This window comes from Dama dama, chromosome 20 (genome assembly GCF_033118175.1).
Source record: "Dama dama isolate Ldn47 chromosome 20, ASM3311817v1, whole genome shotgun sequence".
Classification (NCBI taxonomy): Eukaryota; Metazoa; Chordata; class Mammalia; order Artiodactyla; family Cervidae; genus Dama; species Dama dama.
In genome coordinates this window covers 78,335,138-78,360,407 of record NC_083700.1, presented here as the reverse complement: position 1 = coordinate 78,360,407, position 25,270 = coordinate 78,335,138, and the positions used below count along the sequence as shown (strand labels likewise).

The following is a 25,270-nucleotide window of genomic DNA, read 5'->3' as shown; positions in this document are numbered from 1 at the left end:
CTAGAAATGCCTTTAGAAATTACCTACCAACCGCAGTCCTAGGATTTTACCAAGGAATAGTCTGAGGCTGAGAATGGTCCTAAGACTTCCCTCATCACTGGAGAGATAAAAGATTTAATCCTTATACATGAAGAAGTATATTTCCCAGATTCCAGGTCTCTGGGAAACATGTATAAGACAAGAGAAAAGCCAGAGACCCAGAATATTTACTTGTAGAGCCCTACCCAGCATTGGTTCAGAGGAAAAATTCTAGTCTTTGGGCATTGTATACACAAACCAGGTAATCTATTAGGTCTGGAAAGAAAGAACTGTAAGCTTTATGTTGCTTAGGGATTAAAAAGCTATAGCTGTTAGCTAAATGATGCAACCTAAATCTGCCAGGCACTTCTTGTCTAGACCAATATATAATTAACTCAGTCATTTTTTAAAAATTGGTCGGAGAATCTGGAGGCCTTCTTGAGAAGGTGGGATTTACTACTAGAAAGAGAATCCAGTGAAAATACTTTTCATGAAAAAATAATTGAAGAGAGTAGAGAAGGGCATGGAGTGGGCAGAGAGACATTCTAATGGGAGATTCCAAGGCTGGCTCGGGGCAGAGAGCTGGAACTTGAGTCTTTCATTTCCCAGATTCAGTATTTGCTCTCTTTCCCTCAGTTGTGCCCAGTACAGAATGTTTAAGAATAAGAGAAGAGCTGGGAAGGACTTCCAAGATATTTGACCTTATCAACAAGAATGACAGAGTTGATGGAGAGGTGAGGAAGAACAGGTTTCTGTGGGAGGAAAGGAATCGACATCTCAGTTTTAGAAATGTTAGTTATCCAAGGGAAAATGTCTCAGAGACAGTGGTGTATACAAGTCTGGGGTTCAGAGAATGGGCCAGACTGGACATTTATCACTAACATTGTGTATAGTGAGTCAAAGTCACTTAGTCATGTCTGACTCTTTGCAACACCATGGATTGTAGCCCACCAGACTCCTCTGTCCATGGAATTCTCCAGACAAGAACACTGGAGTGTTTGCCATTCCCTTCTCCGGGGAATCTTCCCGACCCAGGGATCTAATCCTGTTCTCCTGCATTTTAGGCCAATTTGTTATCATCTGAGCCACCAGGGAAGCCCAAAGTGAAAGCCACTCAGTCATGTCCAACTCTTTGTGACCCCATGGACTATACAGTCCATGGAATTCTCCAGGCCAGAATACTACAGTGGGTAGCCTTTCCCTTCACCAGGGGATCTTCCCAACCCATGGATCAAACCCGGGTCTTCTACATTGCAGGCAGATTCTTTACCATCTGAGTCACAAAGGAAGCCCAAGAATACTGAAGTGGGTAGCCTATCCCTTCTCCAGTGGATCTTCCCAACCCAGGAATCAGCCCAGGGTCTCCTGCACTGCAGGTGGATTTTTTACCAACTGAGCTATCAGGGAAGCCCAGACAAGTCTGGAGTCCAGAGAATGGGCCAGACTGGACATTTATCACTTAAATTCATTGTGTATAGGCAATACTTAAATCATGAGACTCAGTAGGATCATACAGCAAGTGACCATGGGGAAAAAATAATGACAAACGGTCCAAAGACTGAGTCTTGGGACACTTTATAACTTAGAGTTAAACTCTACAGGAATCTAAGATGGCAATCAGTCTCTTAGGAGAACCAAGAGAGCCTGAAGCCAAATGACAAAAGTGTTTCAAGACAGAGGGAGAGATCAACTGTGCTAAATAGGCCCTTAGTAAGATGAAGGCTCTTGAGAAAATGAAATTTAGCAACACCAATTAGCTGGTGAATTTGACAAAGGTTGTTTGATGGAATGGTAGCGTAAAAGAAAGGCTGATCTTCATCAGCTCAGGCTCTTAAGAATGGAGCAGGAGCACATGAACTCCAAAGGTTTGCTGAATGGAAAGCTGGAGGGCCACAGGGAGACTAAATAATATTTTTAAATTGAGAGAAATTATGGCAAGGTCATGTGCCAAAGGGAATGATTCAGTACATAAAAGAGAGAAGTGAAGAGAGACAGTTGCTACAGCCTTATCCTTGATTAGGCAAGAGATGGTGGGATTCCAAGTAGAAGATGGAAAAGCACAGAGTATTCATTCTTAACGGGAAGAAGGAAGAAGGAGTAAGTGTGTGGAAGGCCCATAATGACCAATGTGATGTCAGGAACTTGGGGGCATGACCTGCAATAGTGATTGTGTTTTCTCAGAGAATTAGAAAGCAAGACCCTCAGCTGAGAGTGAGGCTAGGAGACAGGGAGAGCAGGTTGGAGGAGGCACTGAAGACCTATTAATTACACTAAGATTTTCTTCTGTGATGGAGGTTTTAGAGTAGAACTCAGCTGCACATGATTGGGATCCTGACAAAATGCTGTTTTATTACAGTCTTTATTTGTCAAGGGAAAGGTGGGGAGGAAGAGGATGGTCAGGGAAGAGGTAGGTTGTTAAAGATCAGATCTTGAACTTGGCTGTTTCCAAGATCACGTCCCAAGTATTGATATAACATCCTCACTGACAAGAGTTGTTCTCAGCACAGTTGACGCAGCTAGATTTACAAGCCGTTTTTGGCAGTGTTCAGGTATTTGAAAACGGACTTGCTTGTATTTGAAGTTTTGTGACGTTCCACCAGGCAGTGGCTTCAGCCAAAGTCCACATTCTTGAACAGTCATTTGTAATACGAGAGGAGTGGGAGATGGGGGAGGGTGACCTCACAGCTCCCCTCCCCCTCCGCTCTGGCTCATGCCCCTTTTCAGAGGAGAATTAATGTGCTTTCGAGGCTATCACATGTCTGATATTTACATCTGTAAAATGTCCAGCCTTAGGCTCTTTCAGTCTGTATATAATCCATCAATGGGTTTCTAATTGATAACACAGTTTCAGATTGCCTCTCAGACTAGCTGGAAACAGACTCACATAAATTGTAAACCATTCTTAGCTTCATTTATCCAAAACCAGGTCATGTGTCCATCCATCCAACACACATGAGTATTCTTTGTCTTAAAACGACCCCACCACATCTCTACTTTCTAAATTGACTCCTTGTCCCTGATTCCATACAAATAGCTGACGTTCAGTAGTGCATGTGTTACATGATGGTATGGGTCATGTTTTGCTCAGGGTCTTTCCTGCTTTTATCCCTGGTTTCTCACTTTCTCTCTCTGTCTCTCTTTTAAATTCCTGCTGAGCTATTTTCTTGTGCATAGCCTGATCCCTAAAGAGAGTTTATTTGAAGAGTCCAAGGAAAGTTGCCTCTTGCTCTCTTGAGTTATGCAATTCAGGTAAGAGTGGAAGTGAGAGTTACTCTTTCTCACCAAAAGAAAGGGTGTCTGGACTTTCTTGTGTTTGATTTAAAGAGCATTTGATGTTGCAAACTTCGATCTTGGTCACGTTGCCATCTTCATTGAGAAACAGGATTCATGGGGTGAAAGAGGCGCTTGTAAGTCACGTTACAGCAGTAACTGCTGCAGGAGGTACAGATGGGCTCTGGAGGCTGTGGACCAAGCTGCTAATTTCAATGGCTTCATCACTTCCTTCTTTGAATGACAAGGATTGGCTCTGTGCTGTAGGTTTTTTGTTTTTCTTTAAAATGACTTGAAAGTCATCTGTTAAAAATGTTAATTCCAATGCAATGTGAAGCTATGTTCTATCTAAAAAAAAAAAAAAGAATAAAATCAATCAAGCTAGGAATTTCTAGGATTTTGTATGCCTAATTAATCCAGCTTTGTGATTGCTATAGTATCATAAAAGTAGTGGTAATTATTTTAAAAACTTTTCAATCACTTAGAAATCTAGACTCTTGAGGTTATGATTCCATTTACATTCATGTATGGTGGTGGGTGTATATATGTATATACATAAAACGAAGAACACAGAGTGAGAGCTGGACTGTGAAGAAAGCTGAGTGCCGAAAAATTGATGCTTTTGAACTGTGGTGTTGGCGAAGACTCTTGAGAGTCCCTTGGACTGCAAGGAGATCCAACCAGTCCATCCTAAAGGAGATCAGTCCTGGGTGTTCATTGGAAGGACTGATGCTGAAGCTGAAACTCCAGTACTTTGGAGTACTCCAAAGTACTCCACCTCATGCAGAGTTGACTCATTGGAAAAGACCCTGATGCTGGGAGGGATTGGGGGCAGGAGGAGAAGGGGACGACAGAGGATGAGATGGCTAGATGGCCTCACTGACTCGATGGGCATGAGTTTGCGTAAACTCCGGAAGTTGGTGATGGACAGGGAGGCCTGGCGTGCTGCAATTCATGGGGTCGCAAAGAGCTGGACATGACTGAGTGACTGAACTGAACTGAAGTACACAGACAAAGGGAACCTTTCTTCGCCTTGATTCCCCTTCAAGTTCTATTCTTCTACTGTGAGCTACTTTGGAGTCTCATCTTCTAGGTTTCTTCCAACAATCCTACTACACTGATTTCAGAAGATTTTACTAACCACATAGATTCTCATGTGTATGTATACTCTTTCCATAACACCTGTGATCGTAATGGATACAGCCTGGTTTTTTGTTGTTGTTGTTTTTTACTTAGCAAATATATTCAGAATATTCTTATGTGTCTATGAAAACAAATATACTTCTTTAAAGTCTCTATCATTGTAGCAATGTATAATTGTGTAACAATGTTAAATCAACCAGTCTAGTCCAGTTCAACATTGAGATTGTCCTAGTTTTTCATTATATCATTGCTCCTTTGTGTGTATGTGCGTTAACTCACTTCAGTTGCTTTTGACTCTTTGCAATCCTATGTACTATAGCCCACCAGGCTCCTCTGTCCATGGGATTCTCCAGGCAAGAATACTGGAGTGGGTTGCCATGCCCTCCTCTAGGGGATCTTCCCGACCCAAGGATTGAAGCCAGGTGTCCCACATTGCAGGCAGATTCTTTACCACTGAGCCAGATTGCTCGGGGAAGTCCTCTTTGCTGCTTTGGATCTCAAGTGACCCCTACACGGTTTCACATGACTGCTACACAGCAGTTGGCATGAAAGCTTCCTTTTTTGAAACTTTATCATCCTTAGTTTCTATAAAATTGTTCTGTGCCGTTTATCCCCAGACTTCTCTGCCCAGCCTTTTTCATCCTTCTTCTTGGGCTCTTTTTTCCTAAGGTGGATGTCCCCACATGTCCTCTCTTCACCCCCTCACTGGTCTTTCCCTGAATGTTCTCAATTTATGCAGCACCCCTGCTCCTACCACGTGCTCAGTTCAGTCGCTCAGTCGTGTCCGACTCTTTGTGACCCCATGAATCACCGCACACCAGGCCTCCCTGTCCATCACCAACTCCTGGAGTTTACTCAAACCCATGCCCATCAAGTCGGTGATGCCATCCAGCCATCTCACCCTCTGTCGTCCCCTTCTCCTCCTGCCCCCAGTCCCTCCCAGCATCAGGGTCTTTTCCAATGAGTCAACTCTTCACATCAGGTGGCCAAAGTACTGGAGTTTCAGCTTCAGCATCAGTCCTTCCAATGAACACCCAGGACTGATCTCCTTTAGGATGGACTGGTTGGATCTCCTTGCAGTCCAAGGGACTCTCAAGAGTCTTCTCCAACACCACAGTTCAAAAGCATCAATTTTTCAGCACTCAGCTTTCCTCACAGTCCAACTCTCACATCTGTACATGACCACTGGAAAAACCATAGCCTTGACTAGATGGACCTTCGTTGGCAAAGTAATGTCTCTGCTTTTTAATATGCTATCTACAGTGGTCATAACTTTCCTTCCAAGGAGTAAGCGTCTTTTAATTTCACGGCTGCAATCACCATCTGCAGTGATTTTGGAGCCCAAAAAAATAAAGTCTGAGACTGTTTCCACTGTCTCCCCATCTATTTCCCATGAAGTGATGGGACTACTCAATTCTAAATCTCTATCTCCAGCTGTGGCCTGTTTCTGAGTTTATTTATTGAAGAACCAACTTCAGGACACGTATTTCTCTATGATAATCCGGTAACTACCTCAAAAATTAAACCATCAAACAAACAAGAACACTTTCCTCTAAATTTACTCCCCAATCTGGAATATATTGTTGGTACCCTCTCCTGGTTACACTGGGAATTCTTCCTCATCTTCTTCTACCTGAGACTTTAGGCTTTAACGGTTTTGACCAAATGAGAGCATAAGTGAATGACTATTCACTACATACAAGACACCTGCTAGGGTATTTACCTGTGTGTCCCTCTTCCTGCTCATCACATCCCCTTGTAATGTAGGTCTCATTATCCTTTTCATTAAAGGGAAACTTGGCTTAAATTCCATAGTTCAAAGGTGTATTGCCAAAGTTCAAAAAAAATAAAAAAATAAAAACCAGCTCTGTATAACTGATTCACTTTGCTGTATGGCAAAAGCTAACACAGCACTGTAAATTGACTATACTCCAATAAAAATGAATTTTTTTAAAGTCCAAAAAAAAAAAAGGTGTATTGAATCCTCTTGTTTTTTCCACTTGAGTACCATAGATTTAAATCTTCATTGCCTTTCTAGAAGACAAATTAATGTAGAAATCTCCCCCAAAGTTTCCCTTCTCCTATTCTTCCTCATTTTCAATGTATTATGCACATGGTAGGTATTCTAAAGTACTCACTCTATAACTCCATTTCTCAAAAGCTCTGATTGCTTCCCTCAACCTTTCAAATAAAGATGAAAGCCTTTAAGTTTCATCTTCTGCTTTTCTTTCACTTCCTTGTGCCCTCTGAGCTGTATCCTCAAGGAATCCCTTTCATTTCTCCAAATCCCTAGTCTTTATCACGCCTCCATACTTTGCTCTTATTAGGTACGAATTCCTTGTCTGTTGTAGCAGATTGGGTTTACTAGGAGGCAGACTCTGAGATGGAGGTTGGCCATCTGCGGGGAAAGGAAAGGAGACAGGGTTAAGCAGTAGGAGAAGATGGGCTGAGGTACTGCCTCAGTGGAGTCCTCAGCCAGCCCAGGGGAACTTAGAGGTTGGGGTGGCCCTTCAGAGTTGTGTCAGCCCAGTCACAACTCTTTATTACTTTACTCCGTGATCCATTCTTACTATAGAATTTTGATTTTTTAATGTTGGTCATCTGTTTGATGCTCTGCTCCTTTTAATTTATTTTTTGTATGCCAGGTGTTTAATCCAGTCCCTTGCCTATAGAAGGTACATAGGAAAGTGAAAGTGAAAGTTGCTCAGTTGTGTCTGACTCTTCGCGACACAATGGACTATACAGTCCAGGGAATTCTCCAGGCCAGAATACTGGAGTGGGTAGCCTTTCTCTTCTCCAGGAGATCTTCTCAACCCAGGGATCGAACTCAGGTCTCCCACATTGCAGGCAGATTCTTTACCAGCTGAGCCACAAGGAAAGCCCAAAAGGTACAGTAAATGCTTATTGAATGAATAGAACTAGGATTTTCTTTGTAATTTTGTTGTCTCATCTTTATAATGGAATAATCAAGGCTTTTGTAACAGCCTTAGTGAAGAACAGAATGTAGATGTGATATGCTGTAAATCAGCACTGGTTTTCTTAGCTTAGGAAATCAGTGCATATAAATGTCTCAGGTGTATGGAGACTGTTAAAACAGACTATCCAGATGAATAGTATTGTTTTCATGACAGTAACTGTGGTGATTTCAAATATACAATGTGCCCAGGAAAATCGATCTGTTACTCTCTGGTACCTCATAAGCCATTTTATACTTCTGTCTTATTCTTACCATGGATACCAAGGGAAAATATTCATCAGTGTTATATAAATGAGAAACGGGCCTAGAGAAGTTAACTGATCTATATAAAGTCAAACAAAAAAATGTTGGTATTAACGTGACTAAACGTATGTGTCCTGACTCCTACTCTGATGGCCTCCTTATGACAGATGGTTTAAAATGAAGAGATGTCTCCTCAACACTGTGTTTTCAACATATCAAACTCTAGACCAAACCCACAATCTACTCTTTCCCCACCCAAACCACCTCCGTGGGCCATGTTCCATATATCAGTTAGCAGCAGCTTCATTTTGCTCGTTACCAAAGATTGAGACCAGAACCAATCCTGACTCTGTCTCTCCCCCTCATTATAAGCTTCTCTCCTGTGACAACTTTACAGTGGTTACTGTGGCAGACACCAGGGTAGTTAAGAGAGAATCCCTCCCCTCACAGAGCACACAACCCTGTCTTATGTATGTTGAAAGCACTTGGGATGAGGAGAAAAATCAGCAGACAGATATAGTATGGTGCCATGCTGAATGCTCTTGAGCTGAGTACCAAACACATTTCTCATTTCAGAATCTATGAAAAGTGCATCCAGCACAGGTTGCCGTGTAAGAGGGAATAAGTAACGGAAAAGGACGGTAGCACGAAGTCAGATTTTAATGGACCTTATATGTCAGTGTGAGGAGTTTGGTTTGGGTTTGGTTTGGTTTTTGTTTCTTAGCTTGAAGTCAAGCAGCTGAAGACTTTAAGCAGAGCAGGCAAGAGAGCTTTGTGGAGAACAGATGGAAGGGTGGTTAGCCTGAGAGAAGAGAAACCGGGGAGCAGCCAAGATCATCCAAAAGTGGGAGGGGCCATGGAGGGAAGAAATTGGGTAGATGAGGGGTGAATGGGGGAACAAGAAAGGAAGAATCCATGGGGACCACTCTTCCAAGTTGATTGGCATAGAAAAGGTGAAAGGTCATTGATAACTCAGGAGGGGATAGGATATAGGGAAGGGTCTGCTGATAATACCTTTTTAATAGCAATAGTGATAGACTTTATTTTCATGGGCTCCAAAATTGCTGCAGACAGTGAGTGTAACCATGTAATTTAAAAACTCTTGCCCCTTGGAAGAAAATCTATGATAAACCAAGACAGCATATTAAAAAGCAGAAACATCACTTTTCTGACAAAGGTCCATCTAGTCAAAGCTATGGTTTTTCCATTAGTCATGTACAAATGTAAGAGTTGGACTATAAAGAGAACTGTGGTGCTTGAGAAGACTCTTGAGAGTCCCTTGGACAGAAAGGAGATCAAACCAGTCAGTCCTAAAGGAAATCAACCCTGAATATTCATTGGAAGGACTGATGCTGAAGCTGAAGCTCCCAATACTTTGGCCACCTGATGCAAAGAGCTGGCTCACTGGAAAAGACTCTGCTGCAGGGAAAGATTGAGGGCAAGAGGAGAAGGGAGCAACAGAGAATGAGGTGTTTGGGTGGCATCACTGACTCGATGGACATGAGTTTGAGCAAACTCTGGGAGATAGTGAAGGCCAGAGAAGCCTGGCGTGCTGCGGTCCATGGGGCCACAAAGAGCTGGACACAACTGAGCAACTGAACAACAACAAATTTATTTGGCTCCACCAGGTCTTAGTTGTGGCATGTGAGATCTAATCCCCTGACTAGGGATCAGATCTGGGGCCCCTGCACTGGAAGCATGGAGTCTTAGCCCTGAACCATCAGGGAAATCCTGATAATACTCTTAGAGCAGCTTGAAAATATTTATATGTTGAAGACGGAGTCTAGGAAGCAAATGAAGTTAGGGAAACAAATAAGACAATGCTGTTTACCATCCTGGTTGAGTGTCCCAAACCTGGCTGATCATCAGGGGCATCTTAAGTGCTTTGTCAGAAATACCTATTCATTGGCCCCCAACCCAGACCTAGTGAATCAGAATGTTGGCTTGATAAAGCTTGGGAATCTGAGGCTCCAGAAGCTGATTGTAATGATCAGCCTGACTTGAGAACTCTATCTCCGTTAATTTTCTCTTATTCCTTCCATGAGTGTTTGGAGATGACCTTGACCTTTGAGTCCACTGGGAATGGTCTACCGGAAACGAAGAAGGTAGACAGAGCAGTGTATCCAGTGCTGATTTTGGATTGGCCCAGAAATTTGTTCTAGATTATCTAAGCCCATGACCAGGCTGTCTCAACTGAATCAAGGACAGAATGGACTGGTTATTTTACATTATGTAATTAACTTAGAATGGACATGATGAACTGTGAGCTTGGAACAGAATCAGAGACTTGTGGATGTCCTCTCCTTAGTATTAAACTATAGTAAATACAATGAGATAGCTAGGTCAGTTGCCATTAATCTAACTTTGGAGATGGGCTTTAGCTGACATGATCAGTGTGGTGGGAGAGTGAGAGGACTACATGGATCCCATTCCAGGCTCAAGGCTTAAGTCACTCCTCACTTTGAGCCAAAATGTTCTTAGCTCTAAAATGGGAATAACAGTATCTCTTTGGTGAATCTGTGTAAGTTTGGCTTTTGCTGGCTATTATATACCTGGAAACATTAACCTCAATATGCCTTGGTTTCCTGAATAATAAGTAAAATCTACCTCATAGGGTTGTTGTAAGAATTAACTAAGATAACATAGCTAAAAGTGCCCGTGCATGCTCAATGCTGAATCTTGTCCAACTCTTTGTGACCCCGTGGACTGTAGCCTGCCAGGTTCCTCTATCCTTGGAATTTTCCAGACAAGGATACTGCAGTGGGTTGCCATTTCCTACTGCAGGGGATCTTCCCCACCCAGGGGTCATACCTGCATCTCTCTGGCATTGGCAGGTGAATTCTTTACTACTAAAACCACCCGGGAAGCCTCAAAAGTGGCTGGTATGTGGTCACTTGATATGCTTACCTCCTCTGGAATAGCATAAACAGTGTCTGGGGGTCTGTGAAGTATGGCCTTCCCCTGAATACATGGTAAAGTGATACTCAGGATGTAAGCAAGGAGTAGGAATTGGAAAGGTGGGATAGGGTATAATGCCAGAAATTTTGTTTGCGGTCCTCGGGATGTTAATTTATTTGATTCCCATCCCCAAAGGATTGCTATTGCATGGAGTATTACTGAGAGGTACTATGTAATTTCTGGTCTGTTGGGAAAGTATGTGTGTTTTTGTGTGTCTGCAACTCTGTGTATTTAGGACAGCTCTTGTGTTTTATGTTTGGCAAACTGTGGGAGGTAGACAGCTCTGTGTGCGTTGCTGAGCGGTGTTGGGCTGCACATCAGAAAGTCCAGAGTTCCTCCAAGTGGGAGCAGAAGCTTTCTATTACAGAGCACTTTCCTTTCATCCATACCTCTGCTGAATAATCCTGTTAAGAAAACAAAAGTCACCACCCAACTGCACACAGTTTGTAATCCATCTCTTTCTCATTGGCTTGGTGGGCTAAGCGTTAAAGAAAACACCCAGGTAAGGAGTCTGGGGACGTGGTTGGTTTTATTTTGACTGGAGAGGCCAATGACATAAGAACCAATCAGATGTAGATGATGAAATTGGAAGGAAAATATCTGGGGACTGTGGAATCTGGGGCCCATATGTTAGAATTACTCACAGATAGTTCAGTACACTGTATGCGGGCGGATGTTGAGATCCAGTAGTCGGGAAATAAAGAGTCCCTGCAAAGAGGAGAGGGATGGTTTTTCAGTCGTTTATCTGATGACAGTTTGTTAAAGGAAAATTCAGCCAATGAGTATGGCAAAATTCTTCATGTTCACTTATAATTGGCATAGGACATGTAAGAAAGAAATAGTCAATTGCTGAAGTGGATGGAGCCTTTATTCTTTGTCCTCTTACCATTTTTCTCTGGGCTTCTAAAGGGTCTTTAGGAACACCTTTTTCAAATCTATTACTTTGCAGATGCAGATTGTGAAATCTTATGGGGACAGAAGTGAAGAGCCTTTGGCAAGGTCTTCATTGCCCAACAGATACTGACCCCTAGGGCTTCCCCAAAACTGGGCTTGTGCCAGGCTCTAGGGATGTGAAGACTTGGCCCCTGCCCTTCTGGGACTGATAACTCCTCTGTGTAAGACATGTGGAACTAATAGCGACAAAAACAAATACATTAAACTTATCAAGCTTTGCTGTGAAGGAAAACACTGCATGCTCTGAGGGAGAATGATAATGCAGGGTAGTCAGCGAAGGTCTCTCTGAGAAAGTGGTTATTCCAGTGCAAAAAGATGGGCATATATGCAACACTAAAAGAAATAGCTTTCTATATCCAACGGGTTGAACTGGGAAAAGGTGAGACTGGCGAGTAGGAAAGGACTGATGAGGTTTGGATTTAATACTAGGCATAGTTAAGTGGGAACCCTTTGAACAGTTTTAAGGAAGTCAGTGGTGGGATTTGATTTCCATTTTAGAAAGATACCTTTGGATGTTGGATAAAAAGTTGGGACTTAAATCCATGGCTTCTTATTCTCAGTCCTTCTGACTTATCAAGGTCTCCCTTTTAGTCCCTAAGAGCCAGCCTGAATTAAGTAGAAAGTACAAAATAGCAATGGGCCTGTCTCCAAATGGCTTTCTCAGGCCTGTGAGAAATTTGACAGTGAAACAAAAAGACATTTCAAGCTCACATCTCTAACCTGTTGAGCATCTACAAAATAATTAACAGGTCTCAGCTCTGTAGTTTCTCTGCCAAAAAAAAAACCCCTTTATTATCTCAAATATGCTATTTATTGCCTGATGTCACGCACAGCCCTCAGTGCCGCAGTTACCGTTGACCTCCCTTCTGAGCTGTAGCCTGTGTCTGTGCCGTTTTCCAGGTAAACCAGCCTGTGGGGTTGATGGAGAAGCCTACGACATCAGACTCCCGGCTGGTGTGTGCCAGTTTTAGCAGCTCAGCACTTTGTTTTTTCTCAGAAGTTTAAATGCTCGCTTTAGACTTATGCCTTACTTCAATTTTGACATCATTCCTTTTTGGCAAGTGTCTCCTTAATTGTATTTATTTATACTGTATACTTATAAACTGATGCAACTGACTATTCTGAGAACCGTCCACCTGTTTATAAATTTATTCTGCCTCTCAAGAAGTACTCTGTGTGCTTTTTATCTGTTGATTGCTAATTCATTTAGCAATTATCTGTTGACGTGTACAAGAGCTGTAGTGTCCTGGAAAGAGAAAGGACTTTGGAGGCAGACACCTAGGTTAAATCATGACTGAGGGCTTTGAGCAAGTTTGTTCTTCATCTTCAAAATAGTATAATAGCGTAATAGTCATTATAAAACATCAAACTACATATAAAACTAGTTTGTATGATGCTAAATAAATTTTCACTATTAAATCAGTTTTATCGATGTATAATTGACATCTAATAAACTTCATCTGTTTAGCATACACAATTGATATGTTTTGATATATATAGTCCCATGAAGTCATCCCATATCATTCCATAAAAGATGCTTGCTTTTTGGAAGAAAAACTATGACAAACCTAGACAACATATTAAAAAGAAAAGACATTACTTTGCCAACAAATGTCCATATAGTCAAAGCTATGGTTTTTCCAGTAGTCATGTGTGGGTGTGAGAGTTGGACCATAAAGAAGACTGAGCGCTGAATAACTGATGCTTTTAAATGGTGTTGGAGAAGACTCCTGAGAGTCCCTTGGACTGTAAGGAGATCCAGCCATTCCATCCTAATGGAAATCAGTCCTGAATATTCATTGTAAGGACTGATGCTGAAATTGAAACTCCAATACTTTGGCCACCTGATGCAAAGAACTGACTCATTGGAAAAGACCCTGATGCCGGGAAGGATTAAAGGCAGGAGGAGAAGGGAATGACAGAAGGTGAGATGGTTGGATGATATCATTGACTCAATGGACATGAGTTTGAGCAAGCTCTGGGAGATGGTGAAGGACAGGGGAGTCTGGCATGCTGCAGTCCATGAGGTCACAGAGAGTCGGATACAACTGATCAACTGAACAGCAAAAATGAAATCATCAGACAAGCAAGCCTCTTCTCTCTCCATTTACCTATTTTTGTACCAGCTGTATTGGCAGTGGTGTTGGGAGAAGGGAGTGTTTATAATTTTTAAACATATTTAGAATTAAAATTGGTCTATGTTGATTTAGTCAAAATATTTATGTGTAATTGGATTTGGCATTAGAAGAAAGTAAGATTTTAAAATTTGTTAAGCAAAAGTATCAAAATGTTTAAGAAACATTAATAGTACTTCCACGCAGATCTTCCTAGCCTGTATGCTGCAGACATCACGTAGAGTGCATGCCTTGATGTGCAAAGAACTGGAAATCTGTGCTTCCAGAGATAGTACAGAGATGGCTCAGATATAGATCTCACCCTCAAGGGTCTTTGAATCTAGGGATGGAGTATCAGAAAGTTAACTGTAAGGACAATAATTCTAACTAGAAGGTGGTGGTGTTTAATTGCTAAGTTGTGTCTGACGCTTTTTGCAACCCATTGGACTGTAGCCTGCCAGGCTCCTTTTTCCATGGGATTTCCCCAGCAAGAACACTGGAGTGGGTTGCCATTTCTTTCCTCCAGGCAATCTTCCCGACCCAGAGATCGAACCGGGGTCTCCTGCATTGGCAGGAGGCTTCTTTATGACTGAGCCATCAGAGAAGCCCCTTCACTGGAAGGTGGGAAGAGGTAAAGTGCAGAAGGATGTCAGAGAGTGCAATGACTTCTGTCTTGGGGTCAAGCTGCAGTGAGGAAAAGCCATTCATTGCCTTCTTCACATGTGTGTGTCTGAGACTGTTGTGCAGAGCAGCTCAGACAGATATAGACCCTGCCCATTGATAACTTCAAGCCTTATACTGTGCATCATGGGCTGACAGGTTGGGCGCCTGCCCAGCTCTCCTTCCTGGACGGCTTCCAGCATTTCTGAGGATCGAGTGAGCATGCAGGACCCCAACTCAAGTTATCTAGTGATCAGAATGCCTAACTGACTCCTGTGAATGGGGAAGCCCCCTGTGGAGTCCCCACAGGGATAATAGGGCTGTCACCCACCTCTGGGTCAGGAGGAGCCTGCATGGGGTGCACACAATGATAGATTGATTGCTTCAGTGCCCCAGGGTCCTCATTACCATCAAAACCATCATCTGCTGCTAGTGCTAAATAACAGATGAGATTTAATCAGATACCAAAGGAGTTCTCAGCAGGAGGGTTTGAGGAATCTTGCCCGACACTTAGGCTCTAGTGCTGGAATGGAACCAGAATGATCTTCTGTGGTGAGACTAAATGTATAACGCACTGTGTGAATTCTGATTTATTTTTAAAACATTCTTGTGCTCATTGGCTCCCCTTTTAATAGTCTCACTGTAGCCTGTTTATTGTTACAGATGTTACTTTTACATGAGGTCACCCAGCTCTCCTTTACTTCCAAAGACAGCGTTTGCCTTTTCACTGCCGGTTGACAGGGCTGCCTGGAGAAGAGAGCTAATGTGAGGTCAAGGTTAAGGCTCAGACTCCCAGGAGATGAGACAGAGAAAAACCCTCATCCCTATTTATGCACACTCACATCAGCATTGGTCTCCAGAGAGAGGGTGGTCATCTGGGTCCAGTGATAACCTTAGTAAGGTTGCCTGGCAGAGTGCAGAGAGGGGACAGGTGTCGTGGTCATATACAAGTCAGCAAACCTCTCTCAGCCCAGCTCCTCATCTATAACTTGGGTTAATGGACTGTTTACTCCTAGGATATGTGTGAGGCTACAGTGCACTATAGTTCCTTGATGTGTGTTGGGCAGGGCAACTGCTAAATATGTTCAAAGGCTTCCACATGGTGCATTTTACATGATGTAGTTGGAGGACCACTGTCCAAATCCAGCTTGCCACTGATGTTTGCAAATACACTTTTATGGAATACACCCACCCATACAGTCTTTTACGGACGTCTGTGGTTGCTTTCACATCACAAGGCTGTGTTATAGTTGGAACAGGGACCATATGGTGTGCAAAACCACAGTTGCTGACCTCCTGGCCCTTTTCATAAGTTTGCTGACCCCTAAGCCAGACTACAGGATGGCTGTGTGGCATTCAGAGCTTTACCTATACATGTTTTGCCAAACAGACTTCATGCTTTCTTTTTTTGCCCCATTTGCCTCTATGTAATTCTCCTAGTTTATTGCTTATTACAGAAGGGCTGCTCTCTGCCCATCCTGTGTATCTTGCACCATGTAAGGCAGTACCCTGCACACGGTAGTATGTGACACGTGAATGAGGTGGTGTGGGGCAGAGTCAAAGGGTATAAGAGAAGAGAGAAGGATTTCATGGAGGTTTGGGGAAGGATTGCACACAGTAAGGTGGCTGCCATTCCAGCTGCAGAACAGGTGCAGGGGATGCTATATACTTATGAAGGGAGTCATTGCCACGTGATGGGAACAACATGGGAGCCAGGACACCCAGACTTGAATCCCAGGTCAGCCAGTTCCTGATGAGGCCTCAGACAAGTTGCTTAAGCTCCATAAGCCTATTTCCTCAACTCCAAAGTAGGGAATGCTAACACCCTCTTCACCCTGGAGTTTTATGGATCAAATGAGATATTGTGAGGGAAAGTCTCTATTGTAGTGTTGGCACATTGGAATCATTCCATAAGCTACTCCTGAATGGTTATGGTTCTGGCTTTTTAGGTACCATCCATGCTGTTTCCCTCATTGTGAAGCAAACAAGGTCAGCACACAGGTCTGGACTCTGGAGACTAGACTATTAGTATTACTGTCTTCCACAGTTAGAGAACATACCCCCAAGCCAGCAAATGTACACTGACCCAGCAGGGACTAGCCCAGTGAGGATGAGATTAATGCAAATGAGTCACTCATGCTGGAAAAATAATCCAGGACATTAAGTGTCACTATACAATATTAAGAATAATTGCTTCACGTGACTGAAGCATTCATTACATTTTCCATTCATAGGGTATTTTTTTAAGGGACAGAAAGCAAATGTTTAGTAGAAAATTTACAGCCTTAAATCTAGTGGGATTTATTCATACTACAAACCATTTATGCAAAACAGATGCCTGAGGCACAGTGCCTGTGTGCACCTGTGGATTTGGTGGTTATATTTCTTTTCCCCCACTCCTCCAGTTCTTGCAGACAACCTGAAATCCAACCCTGGAATTAAGTGGCAGTATTTCAGTTCGGAAGAAGGAATTTTCACTGTTTTCCCAGCACACAAGTTCCGGTGTAAGGGCAGCTATGAGCATCGCAGTAGGTACGTTGACTTGTTTGCCAAAGTTTTAATTACTGCTTAAGAGTAATCTGTATAAAATATAGACTCCCCATTCATCCACACGGCTTTGCCTCTAAACTGTGGTTTTAGAAACTTATCCTGAAATGATTTCACTATTTAACATAGGTGGGTGTGGAAATGATCAGGAAGGCAAATGATGAAGCCCAGAGCATTTTCAGAAGTATCTAGCAAGCCAAGTAAAACAAGGTATTTACTAAGGAATACTGAAGCACTTTAGACTGTTTTGCACTTCAGAAACCTTTGTTGAGAGACAAATGGTAATACTTTCTCTAAAGACCAGTGCCAGAAGACTTCACAGCTTATCTCAGAGTAGAGGTTGTGATTCACAATTTTCCTTTCTGTGTTAATGTGCTTGGCCATCCTTTTGACGTTTACATGTCTGCCACTAGAAGTTTGAAGGTTGTCCAGAAAACACTGGATTGAGATCGTTAACATGCCGTTTTTCTCAGGAAATAACTTGAGATGCTACCTCTTAGCCAGAAGGGCGGTAATGGTAAGATAATTTGTATGACAAGACTCATCAATTTACAGAATCCCTTAGGCAAAGATCCTTTCCTTCCGAATCTTCACAGTTTCTCTTTTGCAGTGTTAGATGTTTGGTGCCAGAACTTCCCGAACTAGTGCAAGATGCCTGGTTTACTTTTTTTTAAGTGTTAACTGCCATCTTTATTTTTATTCTTTCCATTTTTATTTTAAATTATATCTATTCACTAAACTTACTGTGATAATCACTTCATGATGCATGTAAGTCCTACCAGGGTGCTGCTGTATACCTTAAACATACACAGAGCTGTGTGTCAATTACATCTCAATATCAGAAGCAAAAAGTAAATTATACCTAAAATTATCCCCGGGGAAAATACTCCCTCTGTGCTTCTCCTAGAAGGACATTTATATCATTTGTATGGTTTCTTCCATTCCTTCCATAGACAGCATGGTGAAGACTTGAGCATCTTGGAGACTGTACCAGAGTCCATGACCTTGGATTCTAGGCCGGCTCATCTCTCAGGAGAGGCCAAAGACACTTTGAACCAACCAGTTCTCATTTACTTCTAAGAAGATAGGTTAGATGACATTCTGCTTTAGCACCTTGTCACAAATTAACATTTACCTTCACTCAGAAGGTTTCACAGTTCTCTCCCCCTAAAAAGGCATTAATCAATCCTGAAGCCTCTGTTCCCTTGGCTAAATATTCTGAGTTTCTCTCCTCATAGATTGCTGTTATCATCTCTTTACCTGTCGTCTGAGGCTTTTGCAGAGTGTGGAGTGGGTTTTCAGAGCATTCCAGAAAGGAACCAATCTCACTGTGAGGACCACCTCCCAGATTGTACATATAATGCTGCTATTTATGTATCCCATTAAAGCAGTTTTTAACAATTTACTCTGACAGCATGCAGACATATTCTGCTTTTCATTTATGTGAGTTGAATTGGAAAAGAGGAGGTATGTCATTAAAAAAAAAAAAATCTACTCCCCTAACTTGGAGGACCTAAAAGTTCAGTATTTGACATGGTTGTCAATGTTGGGATAGACGGATTTCCTTATTTCTGCTGTCTTCTTCGTTTCTGTAGCCACCAATTTTGGATTCTCTTTATTCTATTTCCTTACTTGGCTGAATGGTATTCACTGGTGAAAATATAGTAGTACCTCAGTATTAATGTAGGACTTTTGGCTTGAGAACAATTAGTGTAAACTTGGCCCAATTTTGAGTTTTTTGGTGCTTTGCCTGTATTTCTTAATTTGTGCCCAGGCTTTTGTGACTCAGCTGGCATCTAACATTTCATGGAAAAATCTAGTGTTTTAAGGGTGTCCATAAAGGAGAGAATTCTCTCGAGGCTGATTTGCTCTCTTAAGCTCCCTCTAATTTGTTCCAGCTTTAAAACTGTGAATAGAGACCTCATTAAACCTCTTCTCACAAACCTGCCTGCACTGCACACTCACAGAAGGCCGCTTTGATGGGAGATTTTTCTCCTTTGGAGTTCCCCTATCCACCCCCACCCACTCTTCTTAATGTTGGCAAACAAAAACCTGGCAAGAAGAGTGGCTATCACAGGCTTGGACAAATCTGGTGGCACGGTTTTAAATCTCTGATAAGGGGCCTTTTGGTGGCTGACCTGTATAAATGGCTTCGGTACGGAAAAGAAAGAACCCTCCTAGCAGTGGCTTTTGTCTGGGGAGAGAGAAACGAAACCTGCTATTCAGAGGTGCTCAGCAAGCTCACAAATGATAGGCTGCCTCGGTTTTAGCCAAGCCCCTCTCAAAGTCTGCAGAGGACTCAGCACTGAAAAACTGGGCTTTTTTCTCCCTGCTGGTATGTCTCTGCTGCCTGTTGGGCCACCAGGTCTTTTTCCTGGGAGGGTAGACTTGCCCACAGGCTGAAAAAGCCAGTCTTCCAAAGGCTTTGCTTCTTAAAATTTTCTTCCAGTTTCTCTAATCTTTGGAAGACAGAAGTCACCAGTCCCGGTTGTGCAGACACCCATGATGGTCTTGAGATGCTGTTTTCAATGTACCAGGATAGTTTTCTCATTCCATGCTGGTCTCTCCACCCTCGTGCCATCCCCCCTGAAACACACAGAGGCCAGCATGCCTGCCCATGTAGCACTCACAGCTGTGTTAGGTCCAATCCTTTCTGCTAAACCAGGAGTGACCCCTGAGAGCTTCTTGCCCTTCTAGACCGATCTACGTCTCTACCGTCCGGCCACAGTCAAAGCACGTAGTAGTGATCCTGGACCACGGGGCCTCGGTCACAGACACGCAGCTTCAGATCGCCAAGGATGCTGCTCAAGTCATCCTTAGCGCCATCGATGAACACGACAAGGTATCGATGACCCCAATGACTCCCTCTACCCTTCCCACTAGCATTGGGTCTTTCTTGAACACCCTTTTAAAAACACTTTGTGTTTTATGGTATGTATTTTTCAGTCCACCTCTAAAAATGGCTTTGAGAAAACAGAGTGGTTTACTTTTTATTCTTGTGTCTGAGGAAGTAGCTGCCAATACTAGTTTCAGATCTCGTTTTAAAACCACTCCCACCAAACTGGGCTTCCCTGATAGCTCAGTTGATAAAGAATCCACCTGCAATGCAGGAGACCCCGGTTCAATTCCTGGGTCGGGAAGATCCGCTGGAGAAGGGATAGGCTACCCACTCCAGTATTCTTGAGCTTCCCTTGTAGCTCAGCTGCTAAAGAATCCGCCTGCAATGCAGAAGACCTGGGTTGGGAAGATCCCCTGGAGAAGCGAAAGGCTACCCACTCCAGTATTCTGGCCTGGAGAATTCCATGAACTGTATAGTCCATGGGGTCCCAGAGTTGGATATGACTGAGCAACTTTCACTTTCAATTTCAATTCAGTTCCACCAAACTGAGTCTTGCACTTCCTTAATGGCTTCTGTTAAGACGGCTAATTAGCTGTAACTTTCACACTGCTAGTTATACTAGGGAGGAACAAGGTGAAGGCTTGGACACTGGTGAGTGGCCAGACTTTGTCTCAAGATTGATAGGAGGGGAGGGATAAAAGAAGGCTGCTAGAGGTTTATTAATCTTTAGGACACCTTAGAGATAGCTGTGTTTCCAGCTAATGATAATCTATCACCTGTAGACATTTTACTTTTCCATCTCCTAAGGTTTTGCTCACTAATCTAATTGTTTAAAACACACACCCAGGACTTACCTGGCAGTCCATTGGTTAAAACTTTGCCTTCCAATGCAGGGGGTGCAGCTTCAATCTCTGGTTGGGGAGCCAAGATTCCACATGCCTCAGGGCCCGCACCCCCAAAAAACATAAAACAGAAGCATTATTGTAAAAAATTATTGAATTACAATTTAAAAATAGTCCACATCAAAAAAATATATTTAAACACACACACACGTACCCTTTACTGTTACCCTCACCCCACCTCCAGTTGGAAAATGATCGTTAGTACTTGTCAAGATTTTTCTCTGTGTTAAATATTGTTTTTAATGTTCTAGACGAACACCATCTTGGAACAAAAACAAAACTCTAGGGTCTGAATCTGTGTCCCTTACCAATCTTTAACTGTTCTTCAAATATGGTAGATTGATGCCTCTGGGCTTTTATTTTTAAACTCTTCAAAACTGTCCTGTAGGACTTCTCACCTTGCAGGCTCTTCTGAAATGTAAAACACTTTTCCTTGGCAGAATAACAAGTTTTTGTTTGCCTGTGTGTGTGTTTTCCCCTCCAGATTTCCGTATTGACGGTGGCAGACACCGTCAGGACTTGCTCCCTTGACCAGTGCTATAAGACGTTTCTGTCACCGGCCACCAGTGAGACGAAAAGGAAGATGTCCACCTTCGTCAGCAGCGTCAAGTCCTTGGACAGCCCTACCCAGCATGCAGTGGGATTTCAAAAGGCATTTCAGCTGATTCGAAGCACAAACAACAGCACCAAATTCCAAGCAAGTAAGTGCCTTTGCTCTTCTGGCATGGAGCTCATAAACTAGATAAATGATGGTGATAGAAATATATTGTTAACTGATCACGCAACTATGTCCAGAGGGGGTTTTGCCTAAACTGACAGGATAAAAATTTCTTGTGTTGTCATATTATCATCTAATACTAGGAACTTACTAGATTTTCTCATCTTTTCCAATCAAAGGTACTCTGCATGATTTCTTTAGTCCCTGAGCCTCATCTTCCTGCCCTTTTATCAGGAACATATCCTTGTTTATTTCCCTGGAGAGTATCCACATCCTTTTTAATGCTAATTGTCCACCTCACTTACAGTGACTGTCTGCTTGTGCACATGTGTGCAAAAACAGGGCAGCCTGAATTCTTGCCTTGATCCTTCCTTCCTCTAACCAACTGTCATTTAGATGAGCACAGCCCTTCAAATGTACAAAAGCACTCTAATTTAATTTTCATGTATTAAAGAAAATCTGGAATTAGGATGCAGGCTAAAGGAAAGGAAAGGATATTTGAAATAAGACCCATGCTTTGAAACCACTGAAAGGAATCTATGTCGTTTTCTCTTTTATATTTGAAAATCTGTTTGTTGTTTTTTTTTTTGTTTTTTAATGATTGTACCCTATTGAGATAAATTTAATGAATATATTTTCAAGCTCTTCAATGTGTCTGCATTAAAACTAAGACAGCATTGATAAATGCCCAGCTTAGTGCTGGCACAAGATGAGCCCCTGAAAGAAGCTACAGTAATTATTACAGGTAATGGTGGTAGATGGTGTCTCATTTTTACGTTTCTCTATATTGTTATCTCACAGCTTCCATGGGACAGGAGTCCATCCGTTGCTTCTCTGTTTAGGATTATATAAGGCTGCAGTCTAGATATCAGCCAGGTCTGTGGTTGCATCTGAGTTTCAGAGTCCTCTCCAAGCTCAACCGTTGGCAGAATTTATTTCTTTCCAATTGTAAAACTCATGTCTACTTGCTTCTTCAAGGTCAGGAGGAGAGCATCTTTCCTTCCAGCCCTGGATGTCGGAGAAGACTTGGACCCTCTTTTAAAGGTTTCATCTGATCTTATCAGGCTCACTCTTCTGATTTAAACAAACTACTCTCCCTCATGGATAACTTATTAAGACCTTAACTACATCTGCAGAATCCCTCCATCTTTGCCATATATGTAGCACAATCACAGGAATAATATCCCATTACCTTTGCCATATTCTGTTGATCAGAAGCAAATTACTGGTCATGCTCATACTCAAGAGTAGGGGATCATATAAGAGTGTGGGTCTTCAGGGTCATCTTAGAATTTTGCCTACTAACCCTGGCAAGCACCAGCTATCCATAACCAATATTACAGGATGCCTGAGTGTAAAGTTGTCCCTAGTTCAATGAAGCCAAAGGATAAGGTTGGCCTCTTGATCAGTCAAGACAGATTGGCTAGTTGGCCAATGCCATTGATCTGTGGATGCCCTTCACCAGCTGTTATCTGCCTGTCAGCATTCCTCATCAGACGTGCTCCTTTTACTTGATTGTTCAGTTCTCAAACTATCTTTAGAGATGAAGTCCAATTTTGGTGATGACACTGTCCAAGTAATAGAGAGAAGCCCAGGCAGTGAGGTGTCAAGGGAGCTCAAGATAAGGTTTGGGGCTCGTTTGGGGAGTGCAGACAGCTAGAGAGAGTATCCTAATCAAGAAGGCAGCTGCTCTTCTGTTCAGCCTTGCAGGAGTGCCTGTCCAGTGTTGCCAGATCTTCTGTTTTAAGAGAAGCCAGAAATCTGGATTTTTATGTGAAACCCCTTGATTTTTCAAATGTTGTCATTTGTTCCAGCTTTAAAACTGTCAATAGAGACTTCATTAAACCTCTTCTTACTAACCTTCCTGCACTGTATGTTAGCAGAAAGCTGCTTTGGCAGGAAACATTTCTCCTTTGGGTTTTGGGGGATTTTCCTAATGTTGGCAAGCAAAAACATGGCAAGAAGAGTCACTGATTTGGACACATTTTGATGGGACTATTTTTTAGATGTGAAAAAGGGTCTTTTTCTAGGTCAAGTAAGATATTTCTAAAGTTTATCTCACAGGCTTCCATTTTACAGTGTCTACTGGTAGTTCAAAGAAAGAAAAACCCAAATTAGGCTACATAATGAAACATGTCAGGAATTAGTATTACCTGGTTTATTAAGGAGAGGTTTGAAGTGCTTTCAAGCAATGTTACATAGTAGTTAAGTATGCAGATTTTGAATGTCAACCAATGTGTGTTCAAATGCCTTCTCTGAAATTTTTTGAAACTTGTGTAAATTACTTGATTTCTCCAGGTCTGGTTTCCCCCATCTGCAAACTGAGGGTGATAATAAGATCCAGTATCTCATCATAAATATTAAGTACAGATTAGCTGTGATTATAATGATATTCAGTTTCCTTTAAGGCTTATTGCTCTATCTAAAGGAGCACAGATACCCTAGACATCCCAATTTGACCCCTAGCCCAGAGACAGTCAAGGACCATTAGTCACCTTGGCTATAGCATAGTGAAGGGTCTACATACTCCTCTTACGAATTTATACGGTACATCAGAACTTGTGTTCACTCCACAGGCAAGTATTTATTATCTACTCTACTGTTTACCTGGCACTTTTTGAAGACCATTTAGTAGGATTTTCTCAATGAGTAAGACCTACCTTATAAGGTTATTGGAAGGATTAGTCTGTGCATGAAAACCAAGTATCTGACCCATGTTGACAGCCATATGAACAAGGGCCACATGGCCAAGTCATGGTGGCTTTGTGCTAATTTGCTTTGCACTAATAAGAAAAACTAAAACTTTTATTCAGTGCTGGCTCTTTTCAACCCCATGGTAGATCTGTAACAGATACCATCAACACATTTGGACTTTTTTTCTAGGTTTATTTTGGGGGTAACCGGTTGAGGGATCATTTTGTAGCAGAAGGAATATGATGGTTAGGAGTGGGGATCTAATGCCATGGGCAAAGTCCAAATTTGGATTGTTCTTCCCACTTTGACATTGATCCCAAGGAATGCTGGTGGCTTACACAGGGACTTGTCACATGGAGAGGGTTATCTTTTTTTCCAGGTACATGCTTTGTCTTTGCTCTGCCCCAATTGTCTGTAATGATTCACCCCTAACATTACTAATCACAAGACTTAATGTTCCCATGAGTGATTAGAGCGGGGATACCCTAGTAAGTAGAAAAATACATCAGAGCAAATTTGGCAGATCTGATCTTTAAAAATAGAAAAATAGCTCAGTTTTGCCTAAGGATGAGGCAGGAACAGAGACAGGGGCTGGGCAGAGACAGAGAGAATGCTTGCAGAACTTGTATCTTATTGTTGGGATGGAAAGAAAATAACACTTGGCAGCTAAAGGAGCTGCAGGCCTCTGGCTTTCCAGTCATGGGCCTATGCCTAACACCAGCTGTCAGTGACAGCGTATTTTATCCAGAATCATAAAGCCAAGTAAGAAAACCCAAGGGTTCACTTTAGGTCAGTCTTAAAAGTGTCCAGGAATTTCTCACATGTGTTGGTTTGTCTCATACTTTAGATCATACTTTATTTTATGATATATCTGTATGACCCTAGTATTTTTTTCCCAGTCTGAAACTTAAGTGAGCTGTTTTACATCCTAAAAAAAAAAAAAAAATTTATAGGACTGTGTTTACAACATTGAAAAAAGACTGACATCTAGGTTAAGACCAGGATATTCCCTAGTGATTTTACATCAGCTTTCATACCCTAATTTCTGATGAATAAATAAGTAATTTAAATTTGCAATTTATATTTATTAAAGAATTCTTCAAGCATCAAAATTAGCTTTAAAGCTTTCTTATATATTAAGTCTTCAGTTCAGTTCAGTCGCTTAGTCATGTCCGACTCTTTGTGACCCCATGGACTACAGCATGTCAGGCTTCCCTGCCATCACCAACTCCC

General features: G+C 42.2%; 1 protein-coding gene across 3 annotated transcripts in view; it reads left to right on the top strand.

The window, feature by feature from the left end:
- Positions 1–25,270, top strand: part of CACHD1 (cache domain containing 1) — a 229,998-nt gene that overhangs the window by 149,808 nt on the left and 54,920 nt on the right. For 2 of the 3 annotated variants that reach the window (XM_061121692.1, XM_061121690.1), the window contains exons 5-8: positions 16,743–16,869; positions 19,582–19,726; positions 21,110–21,326; positions 22,322–22,387. In XM_061121692.1, coding sequence (XP_060977675.1) covers positions 16,743–16,869; positions 19,582–19,726; positions 21,110–21,326; positions 22,322–22,387 — 555 coding nt within the window. The remainder of the gene's footprint in view (positions 1–16,742; positions 16,870–19,581; positions 19,727–21,109; positions 21,327–22,321; positions 22,388–25,270) is intronic. The other variant, XM_061121691.1, reaches the window with a different exon arrangement.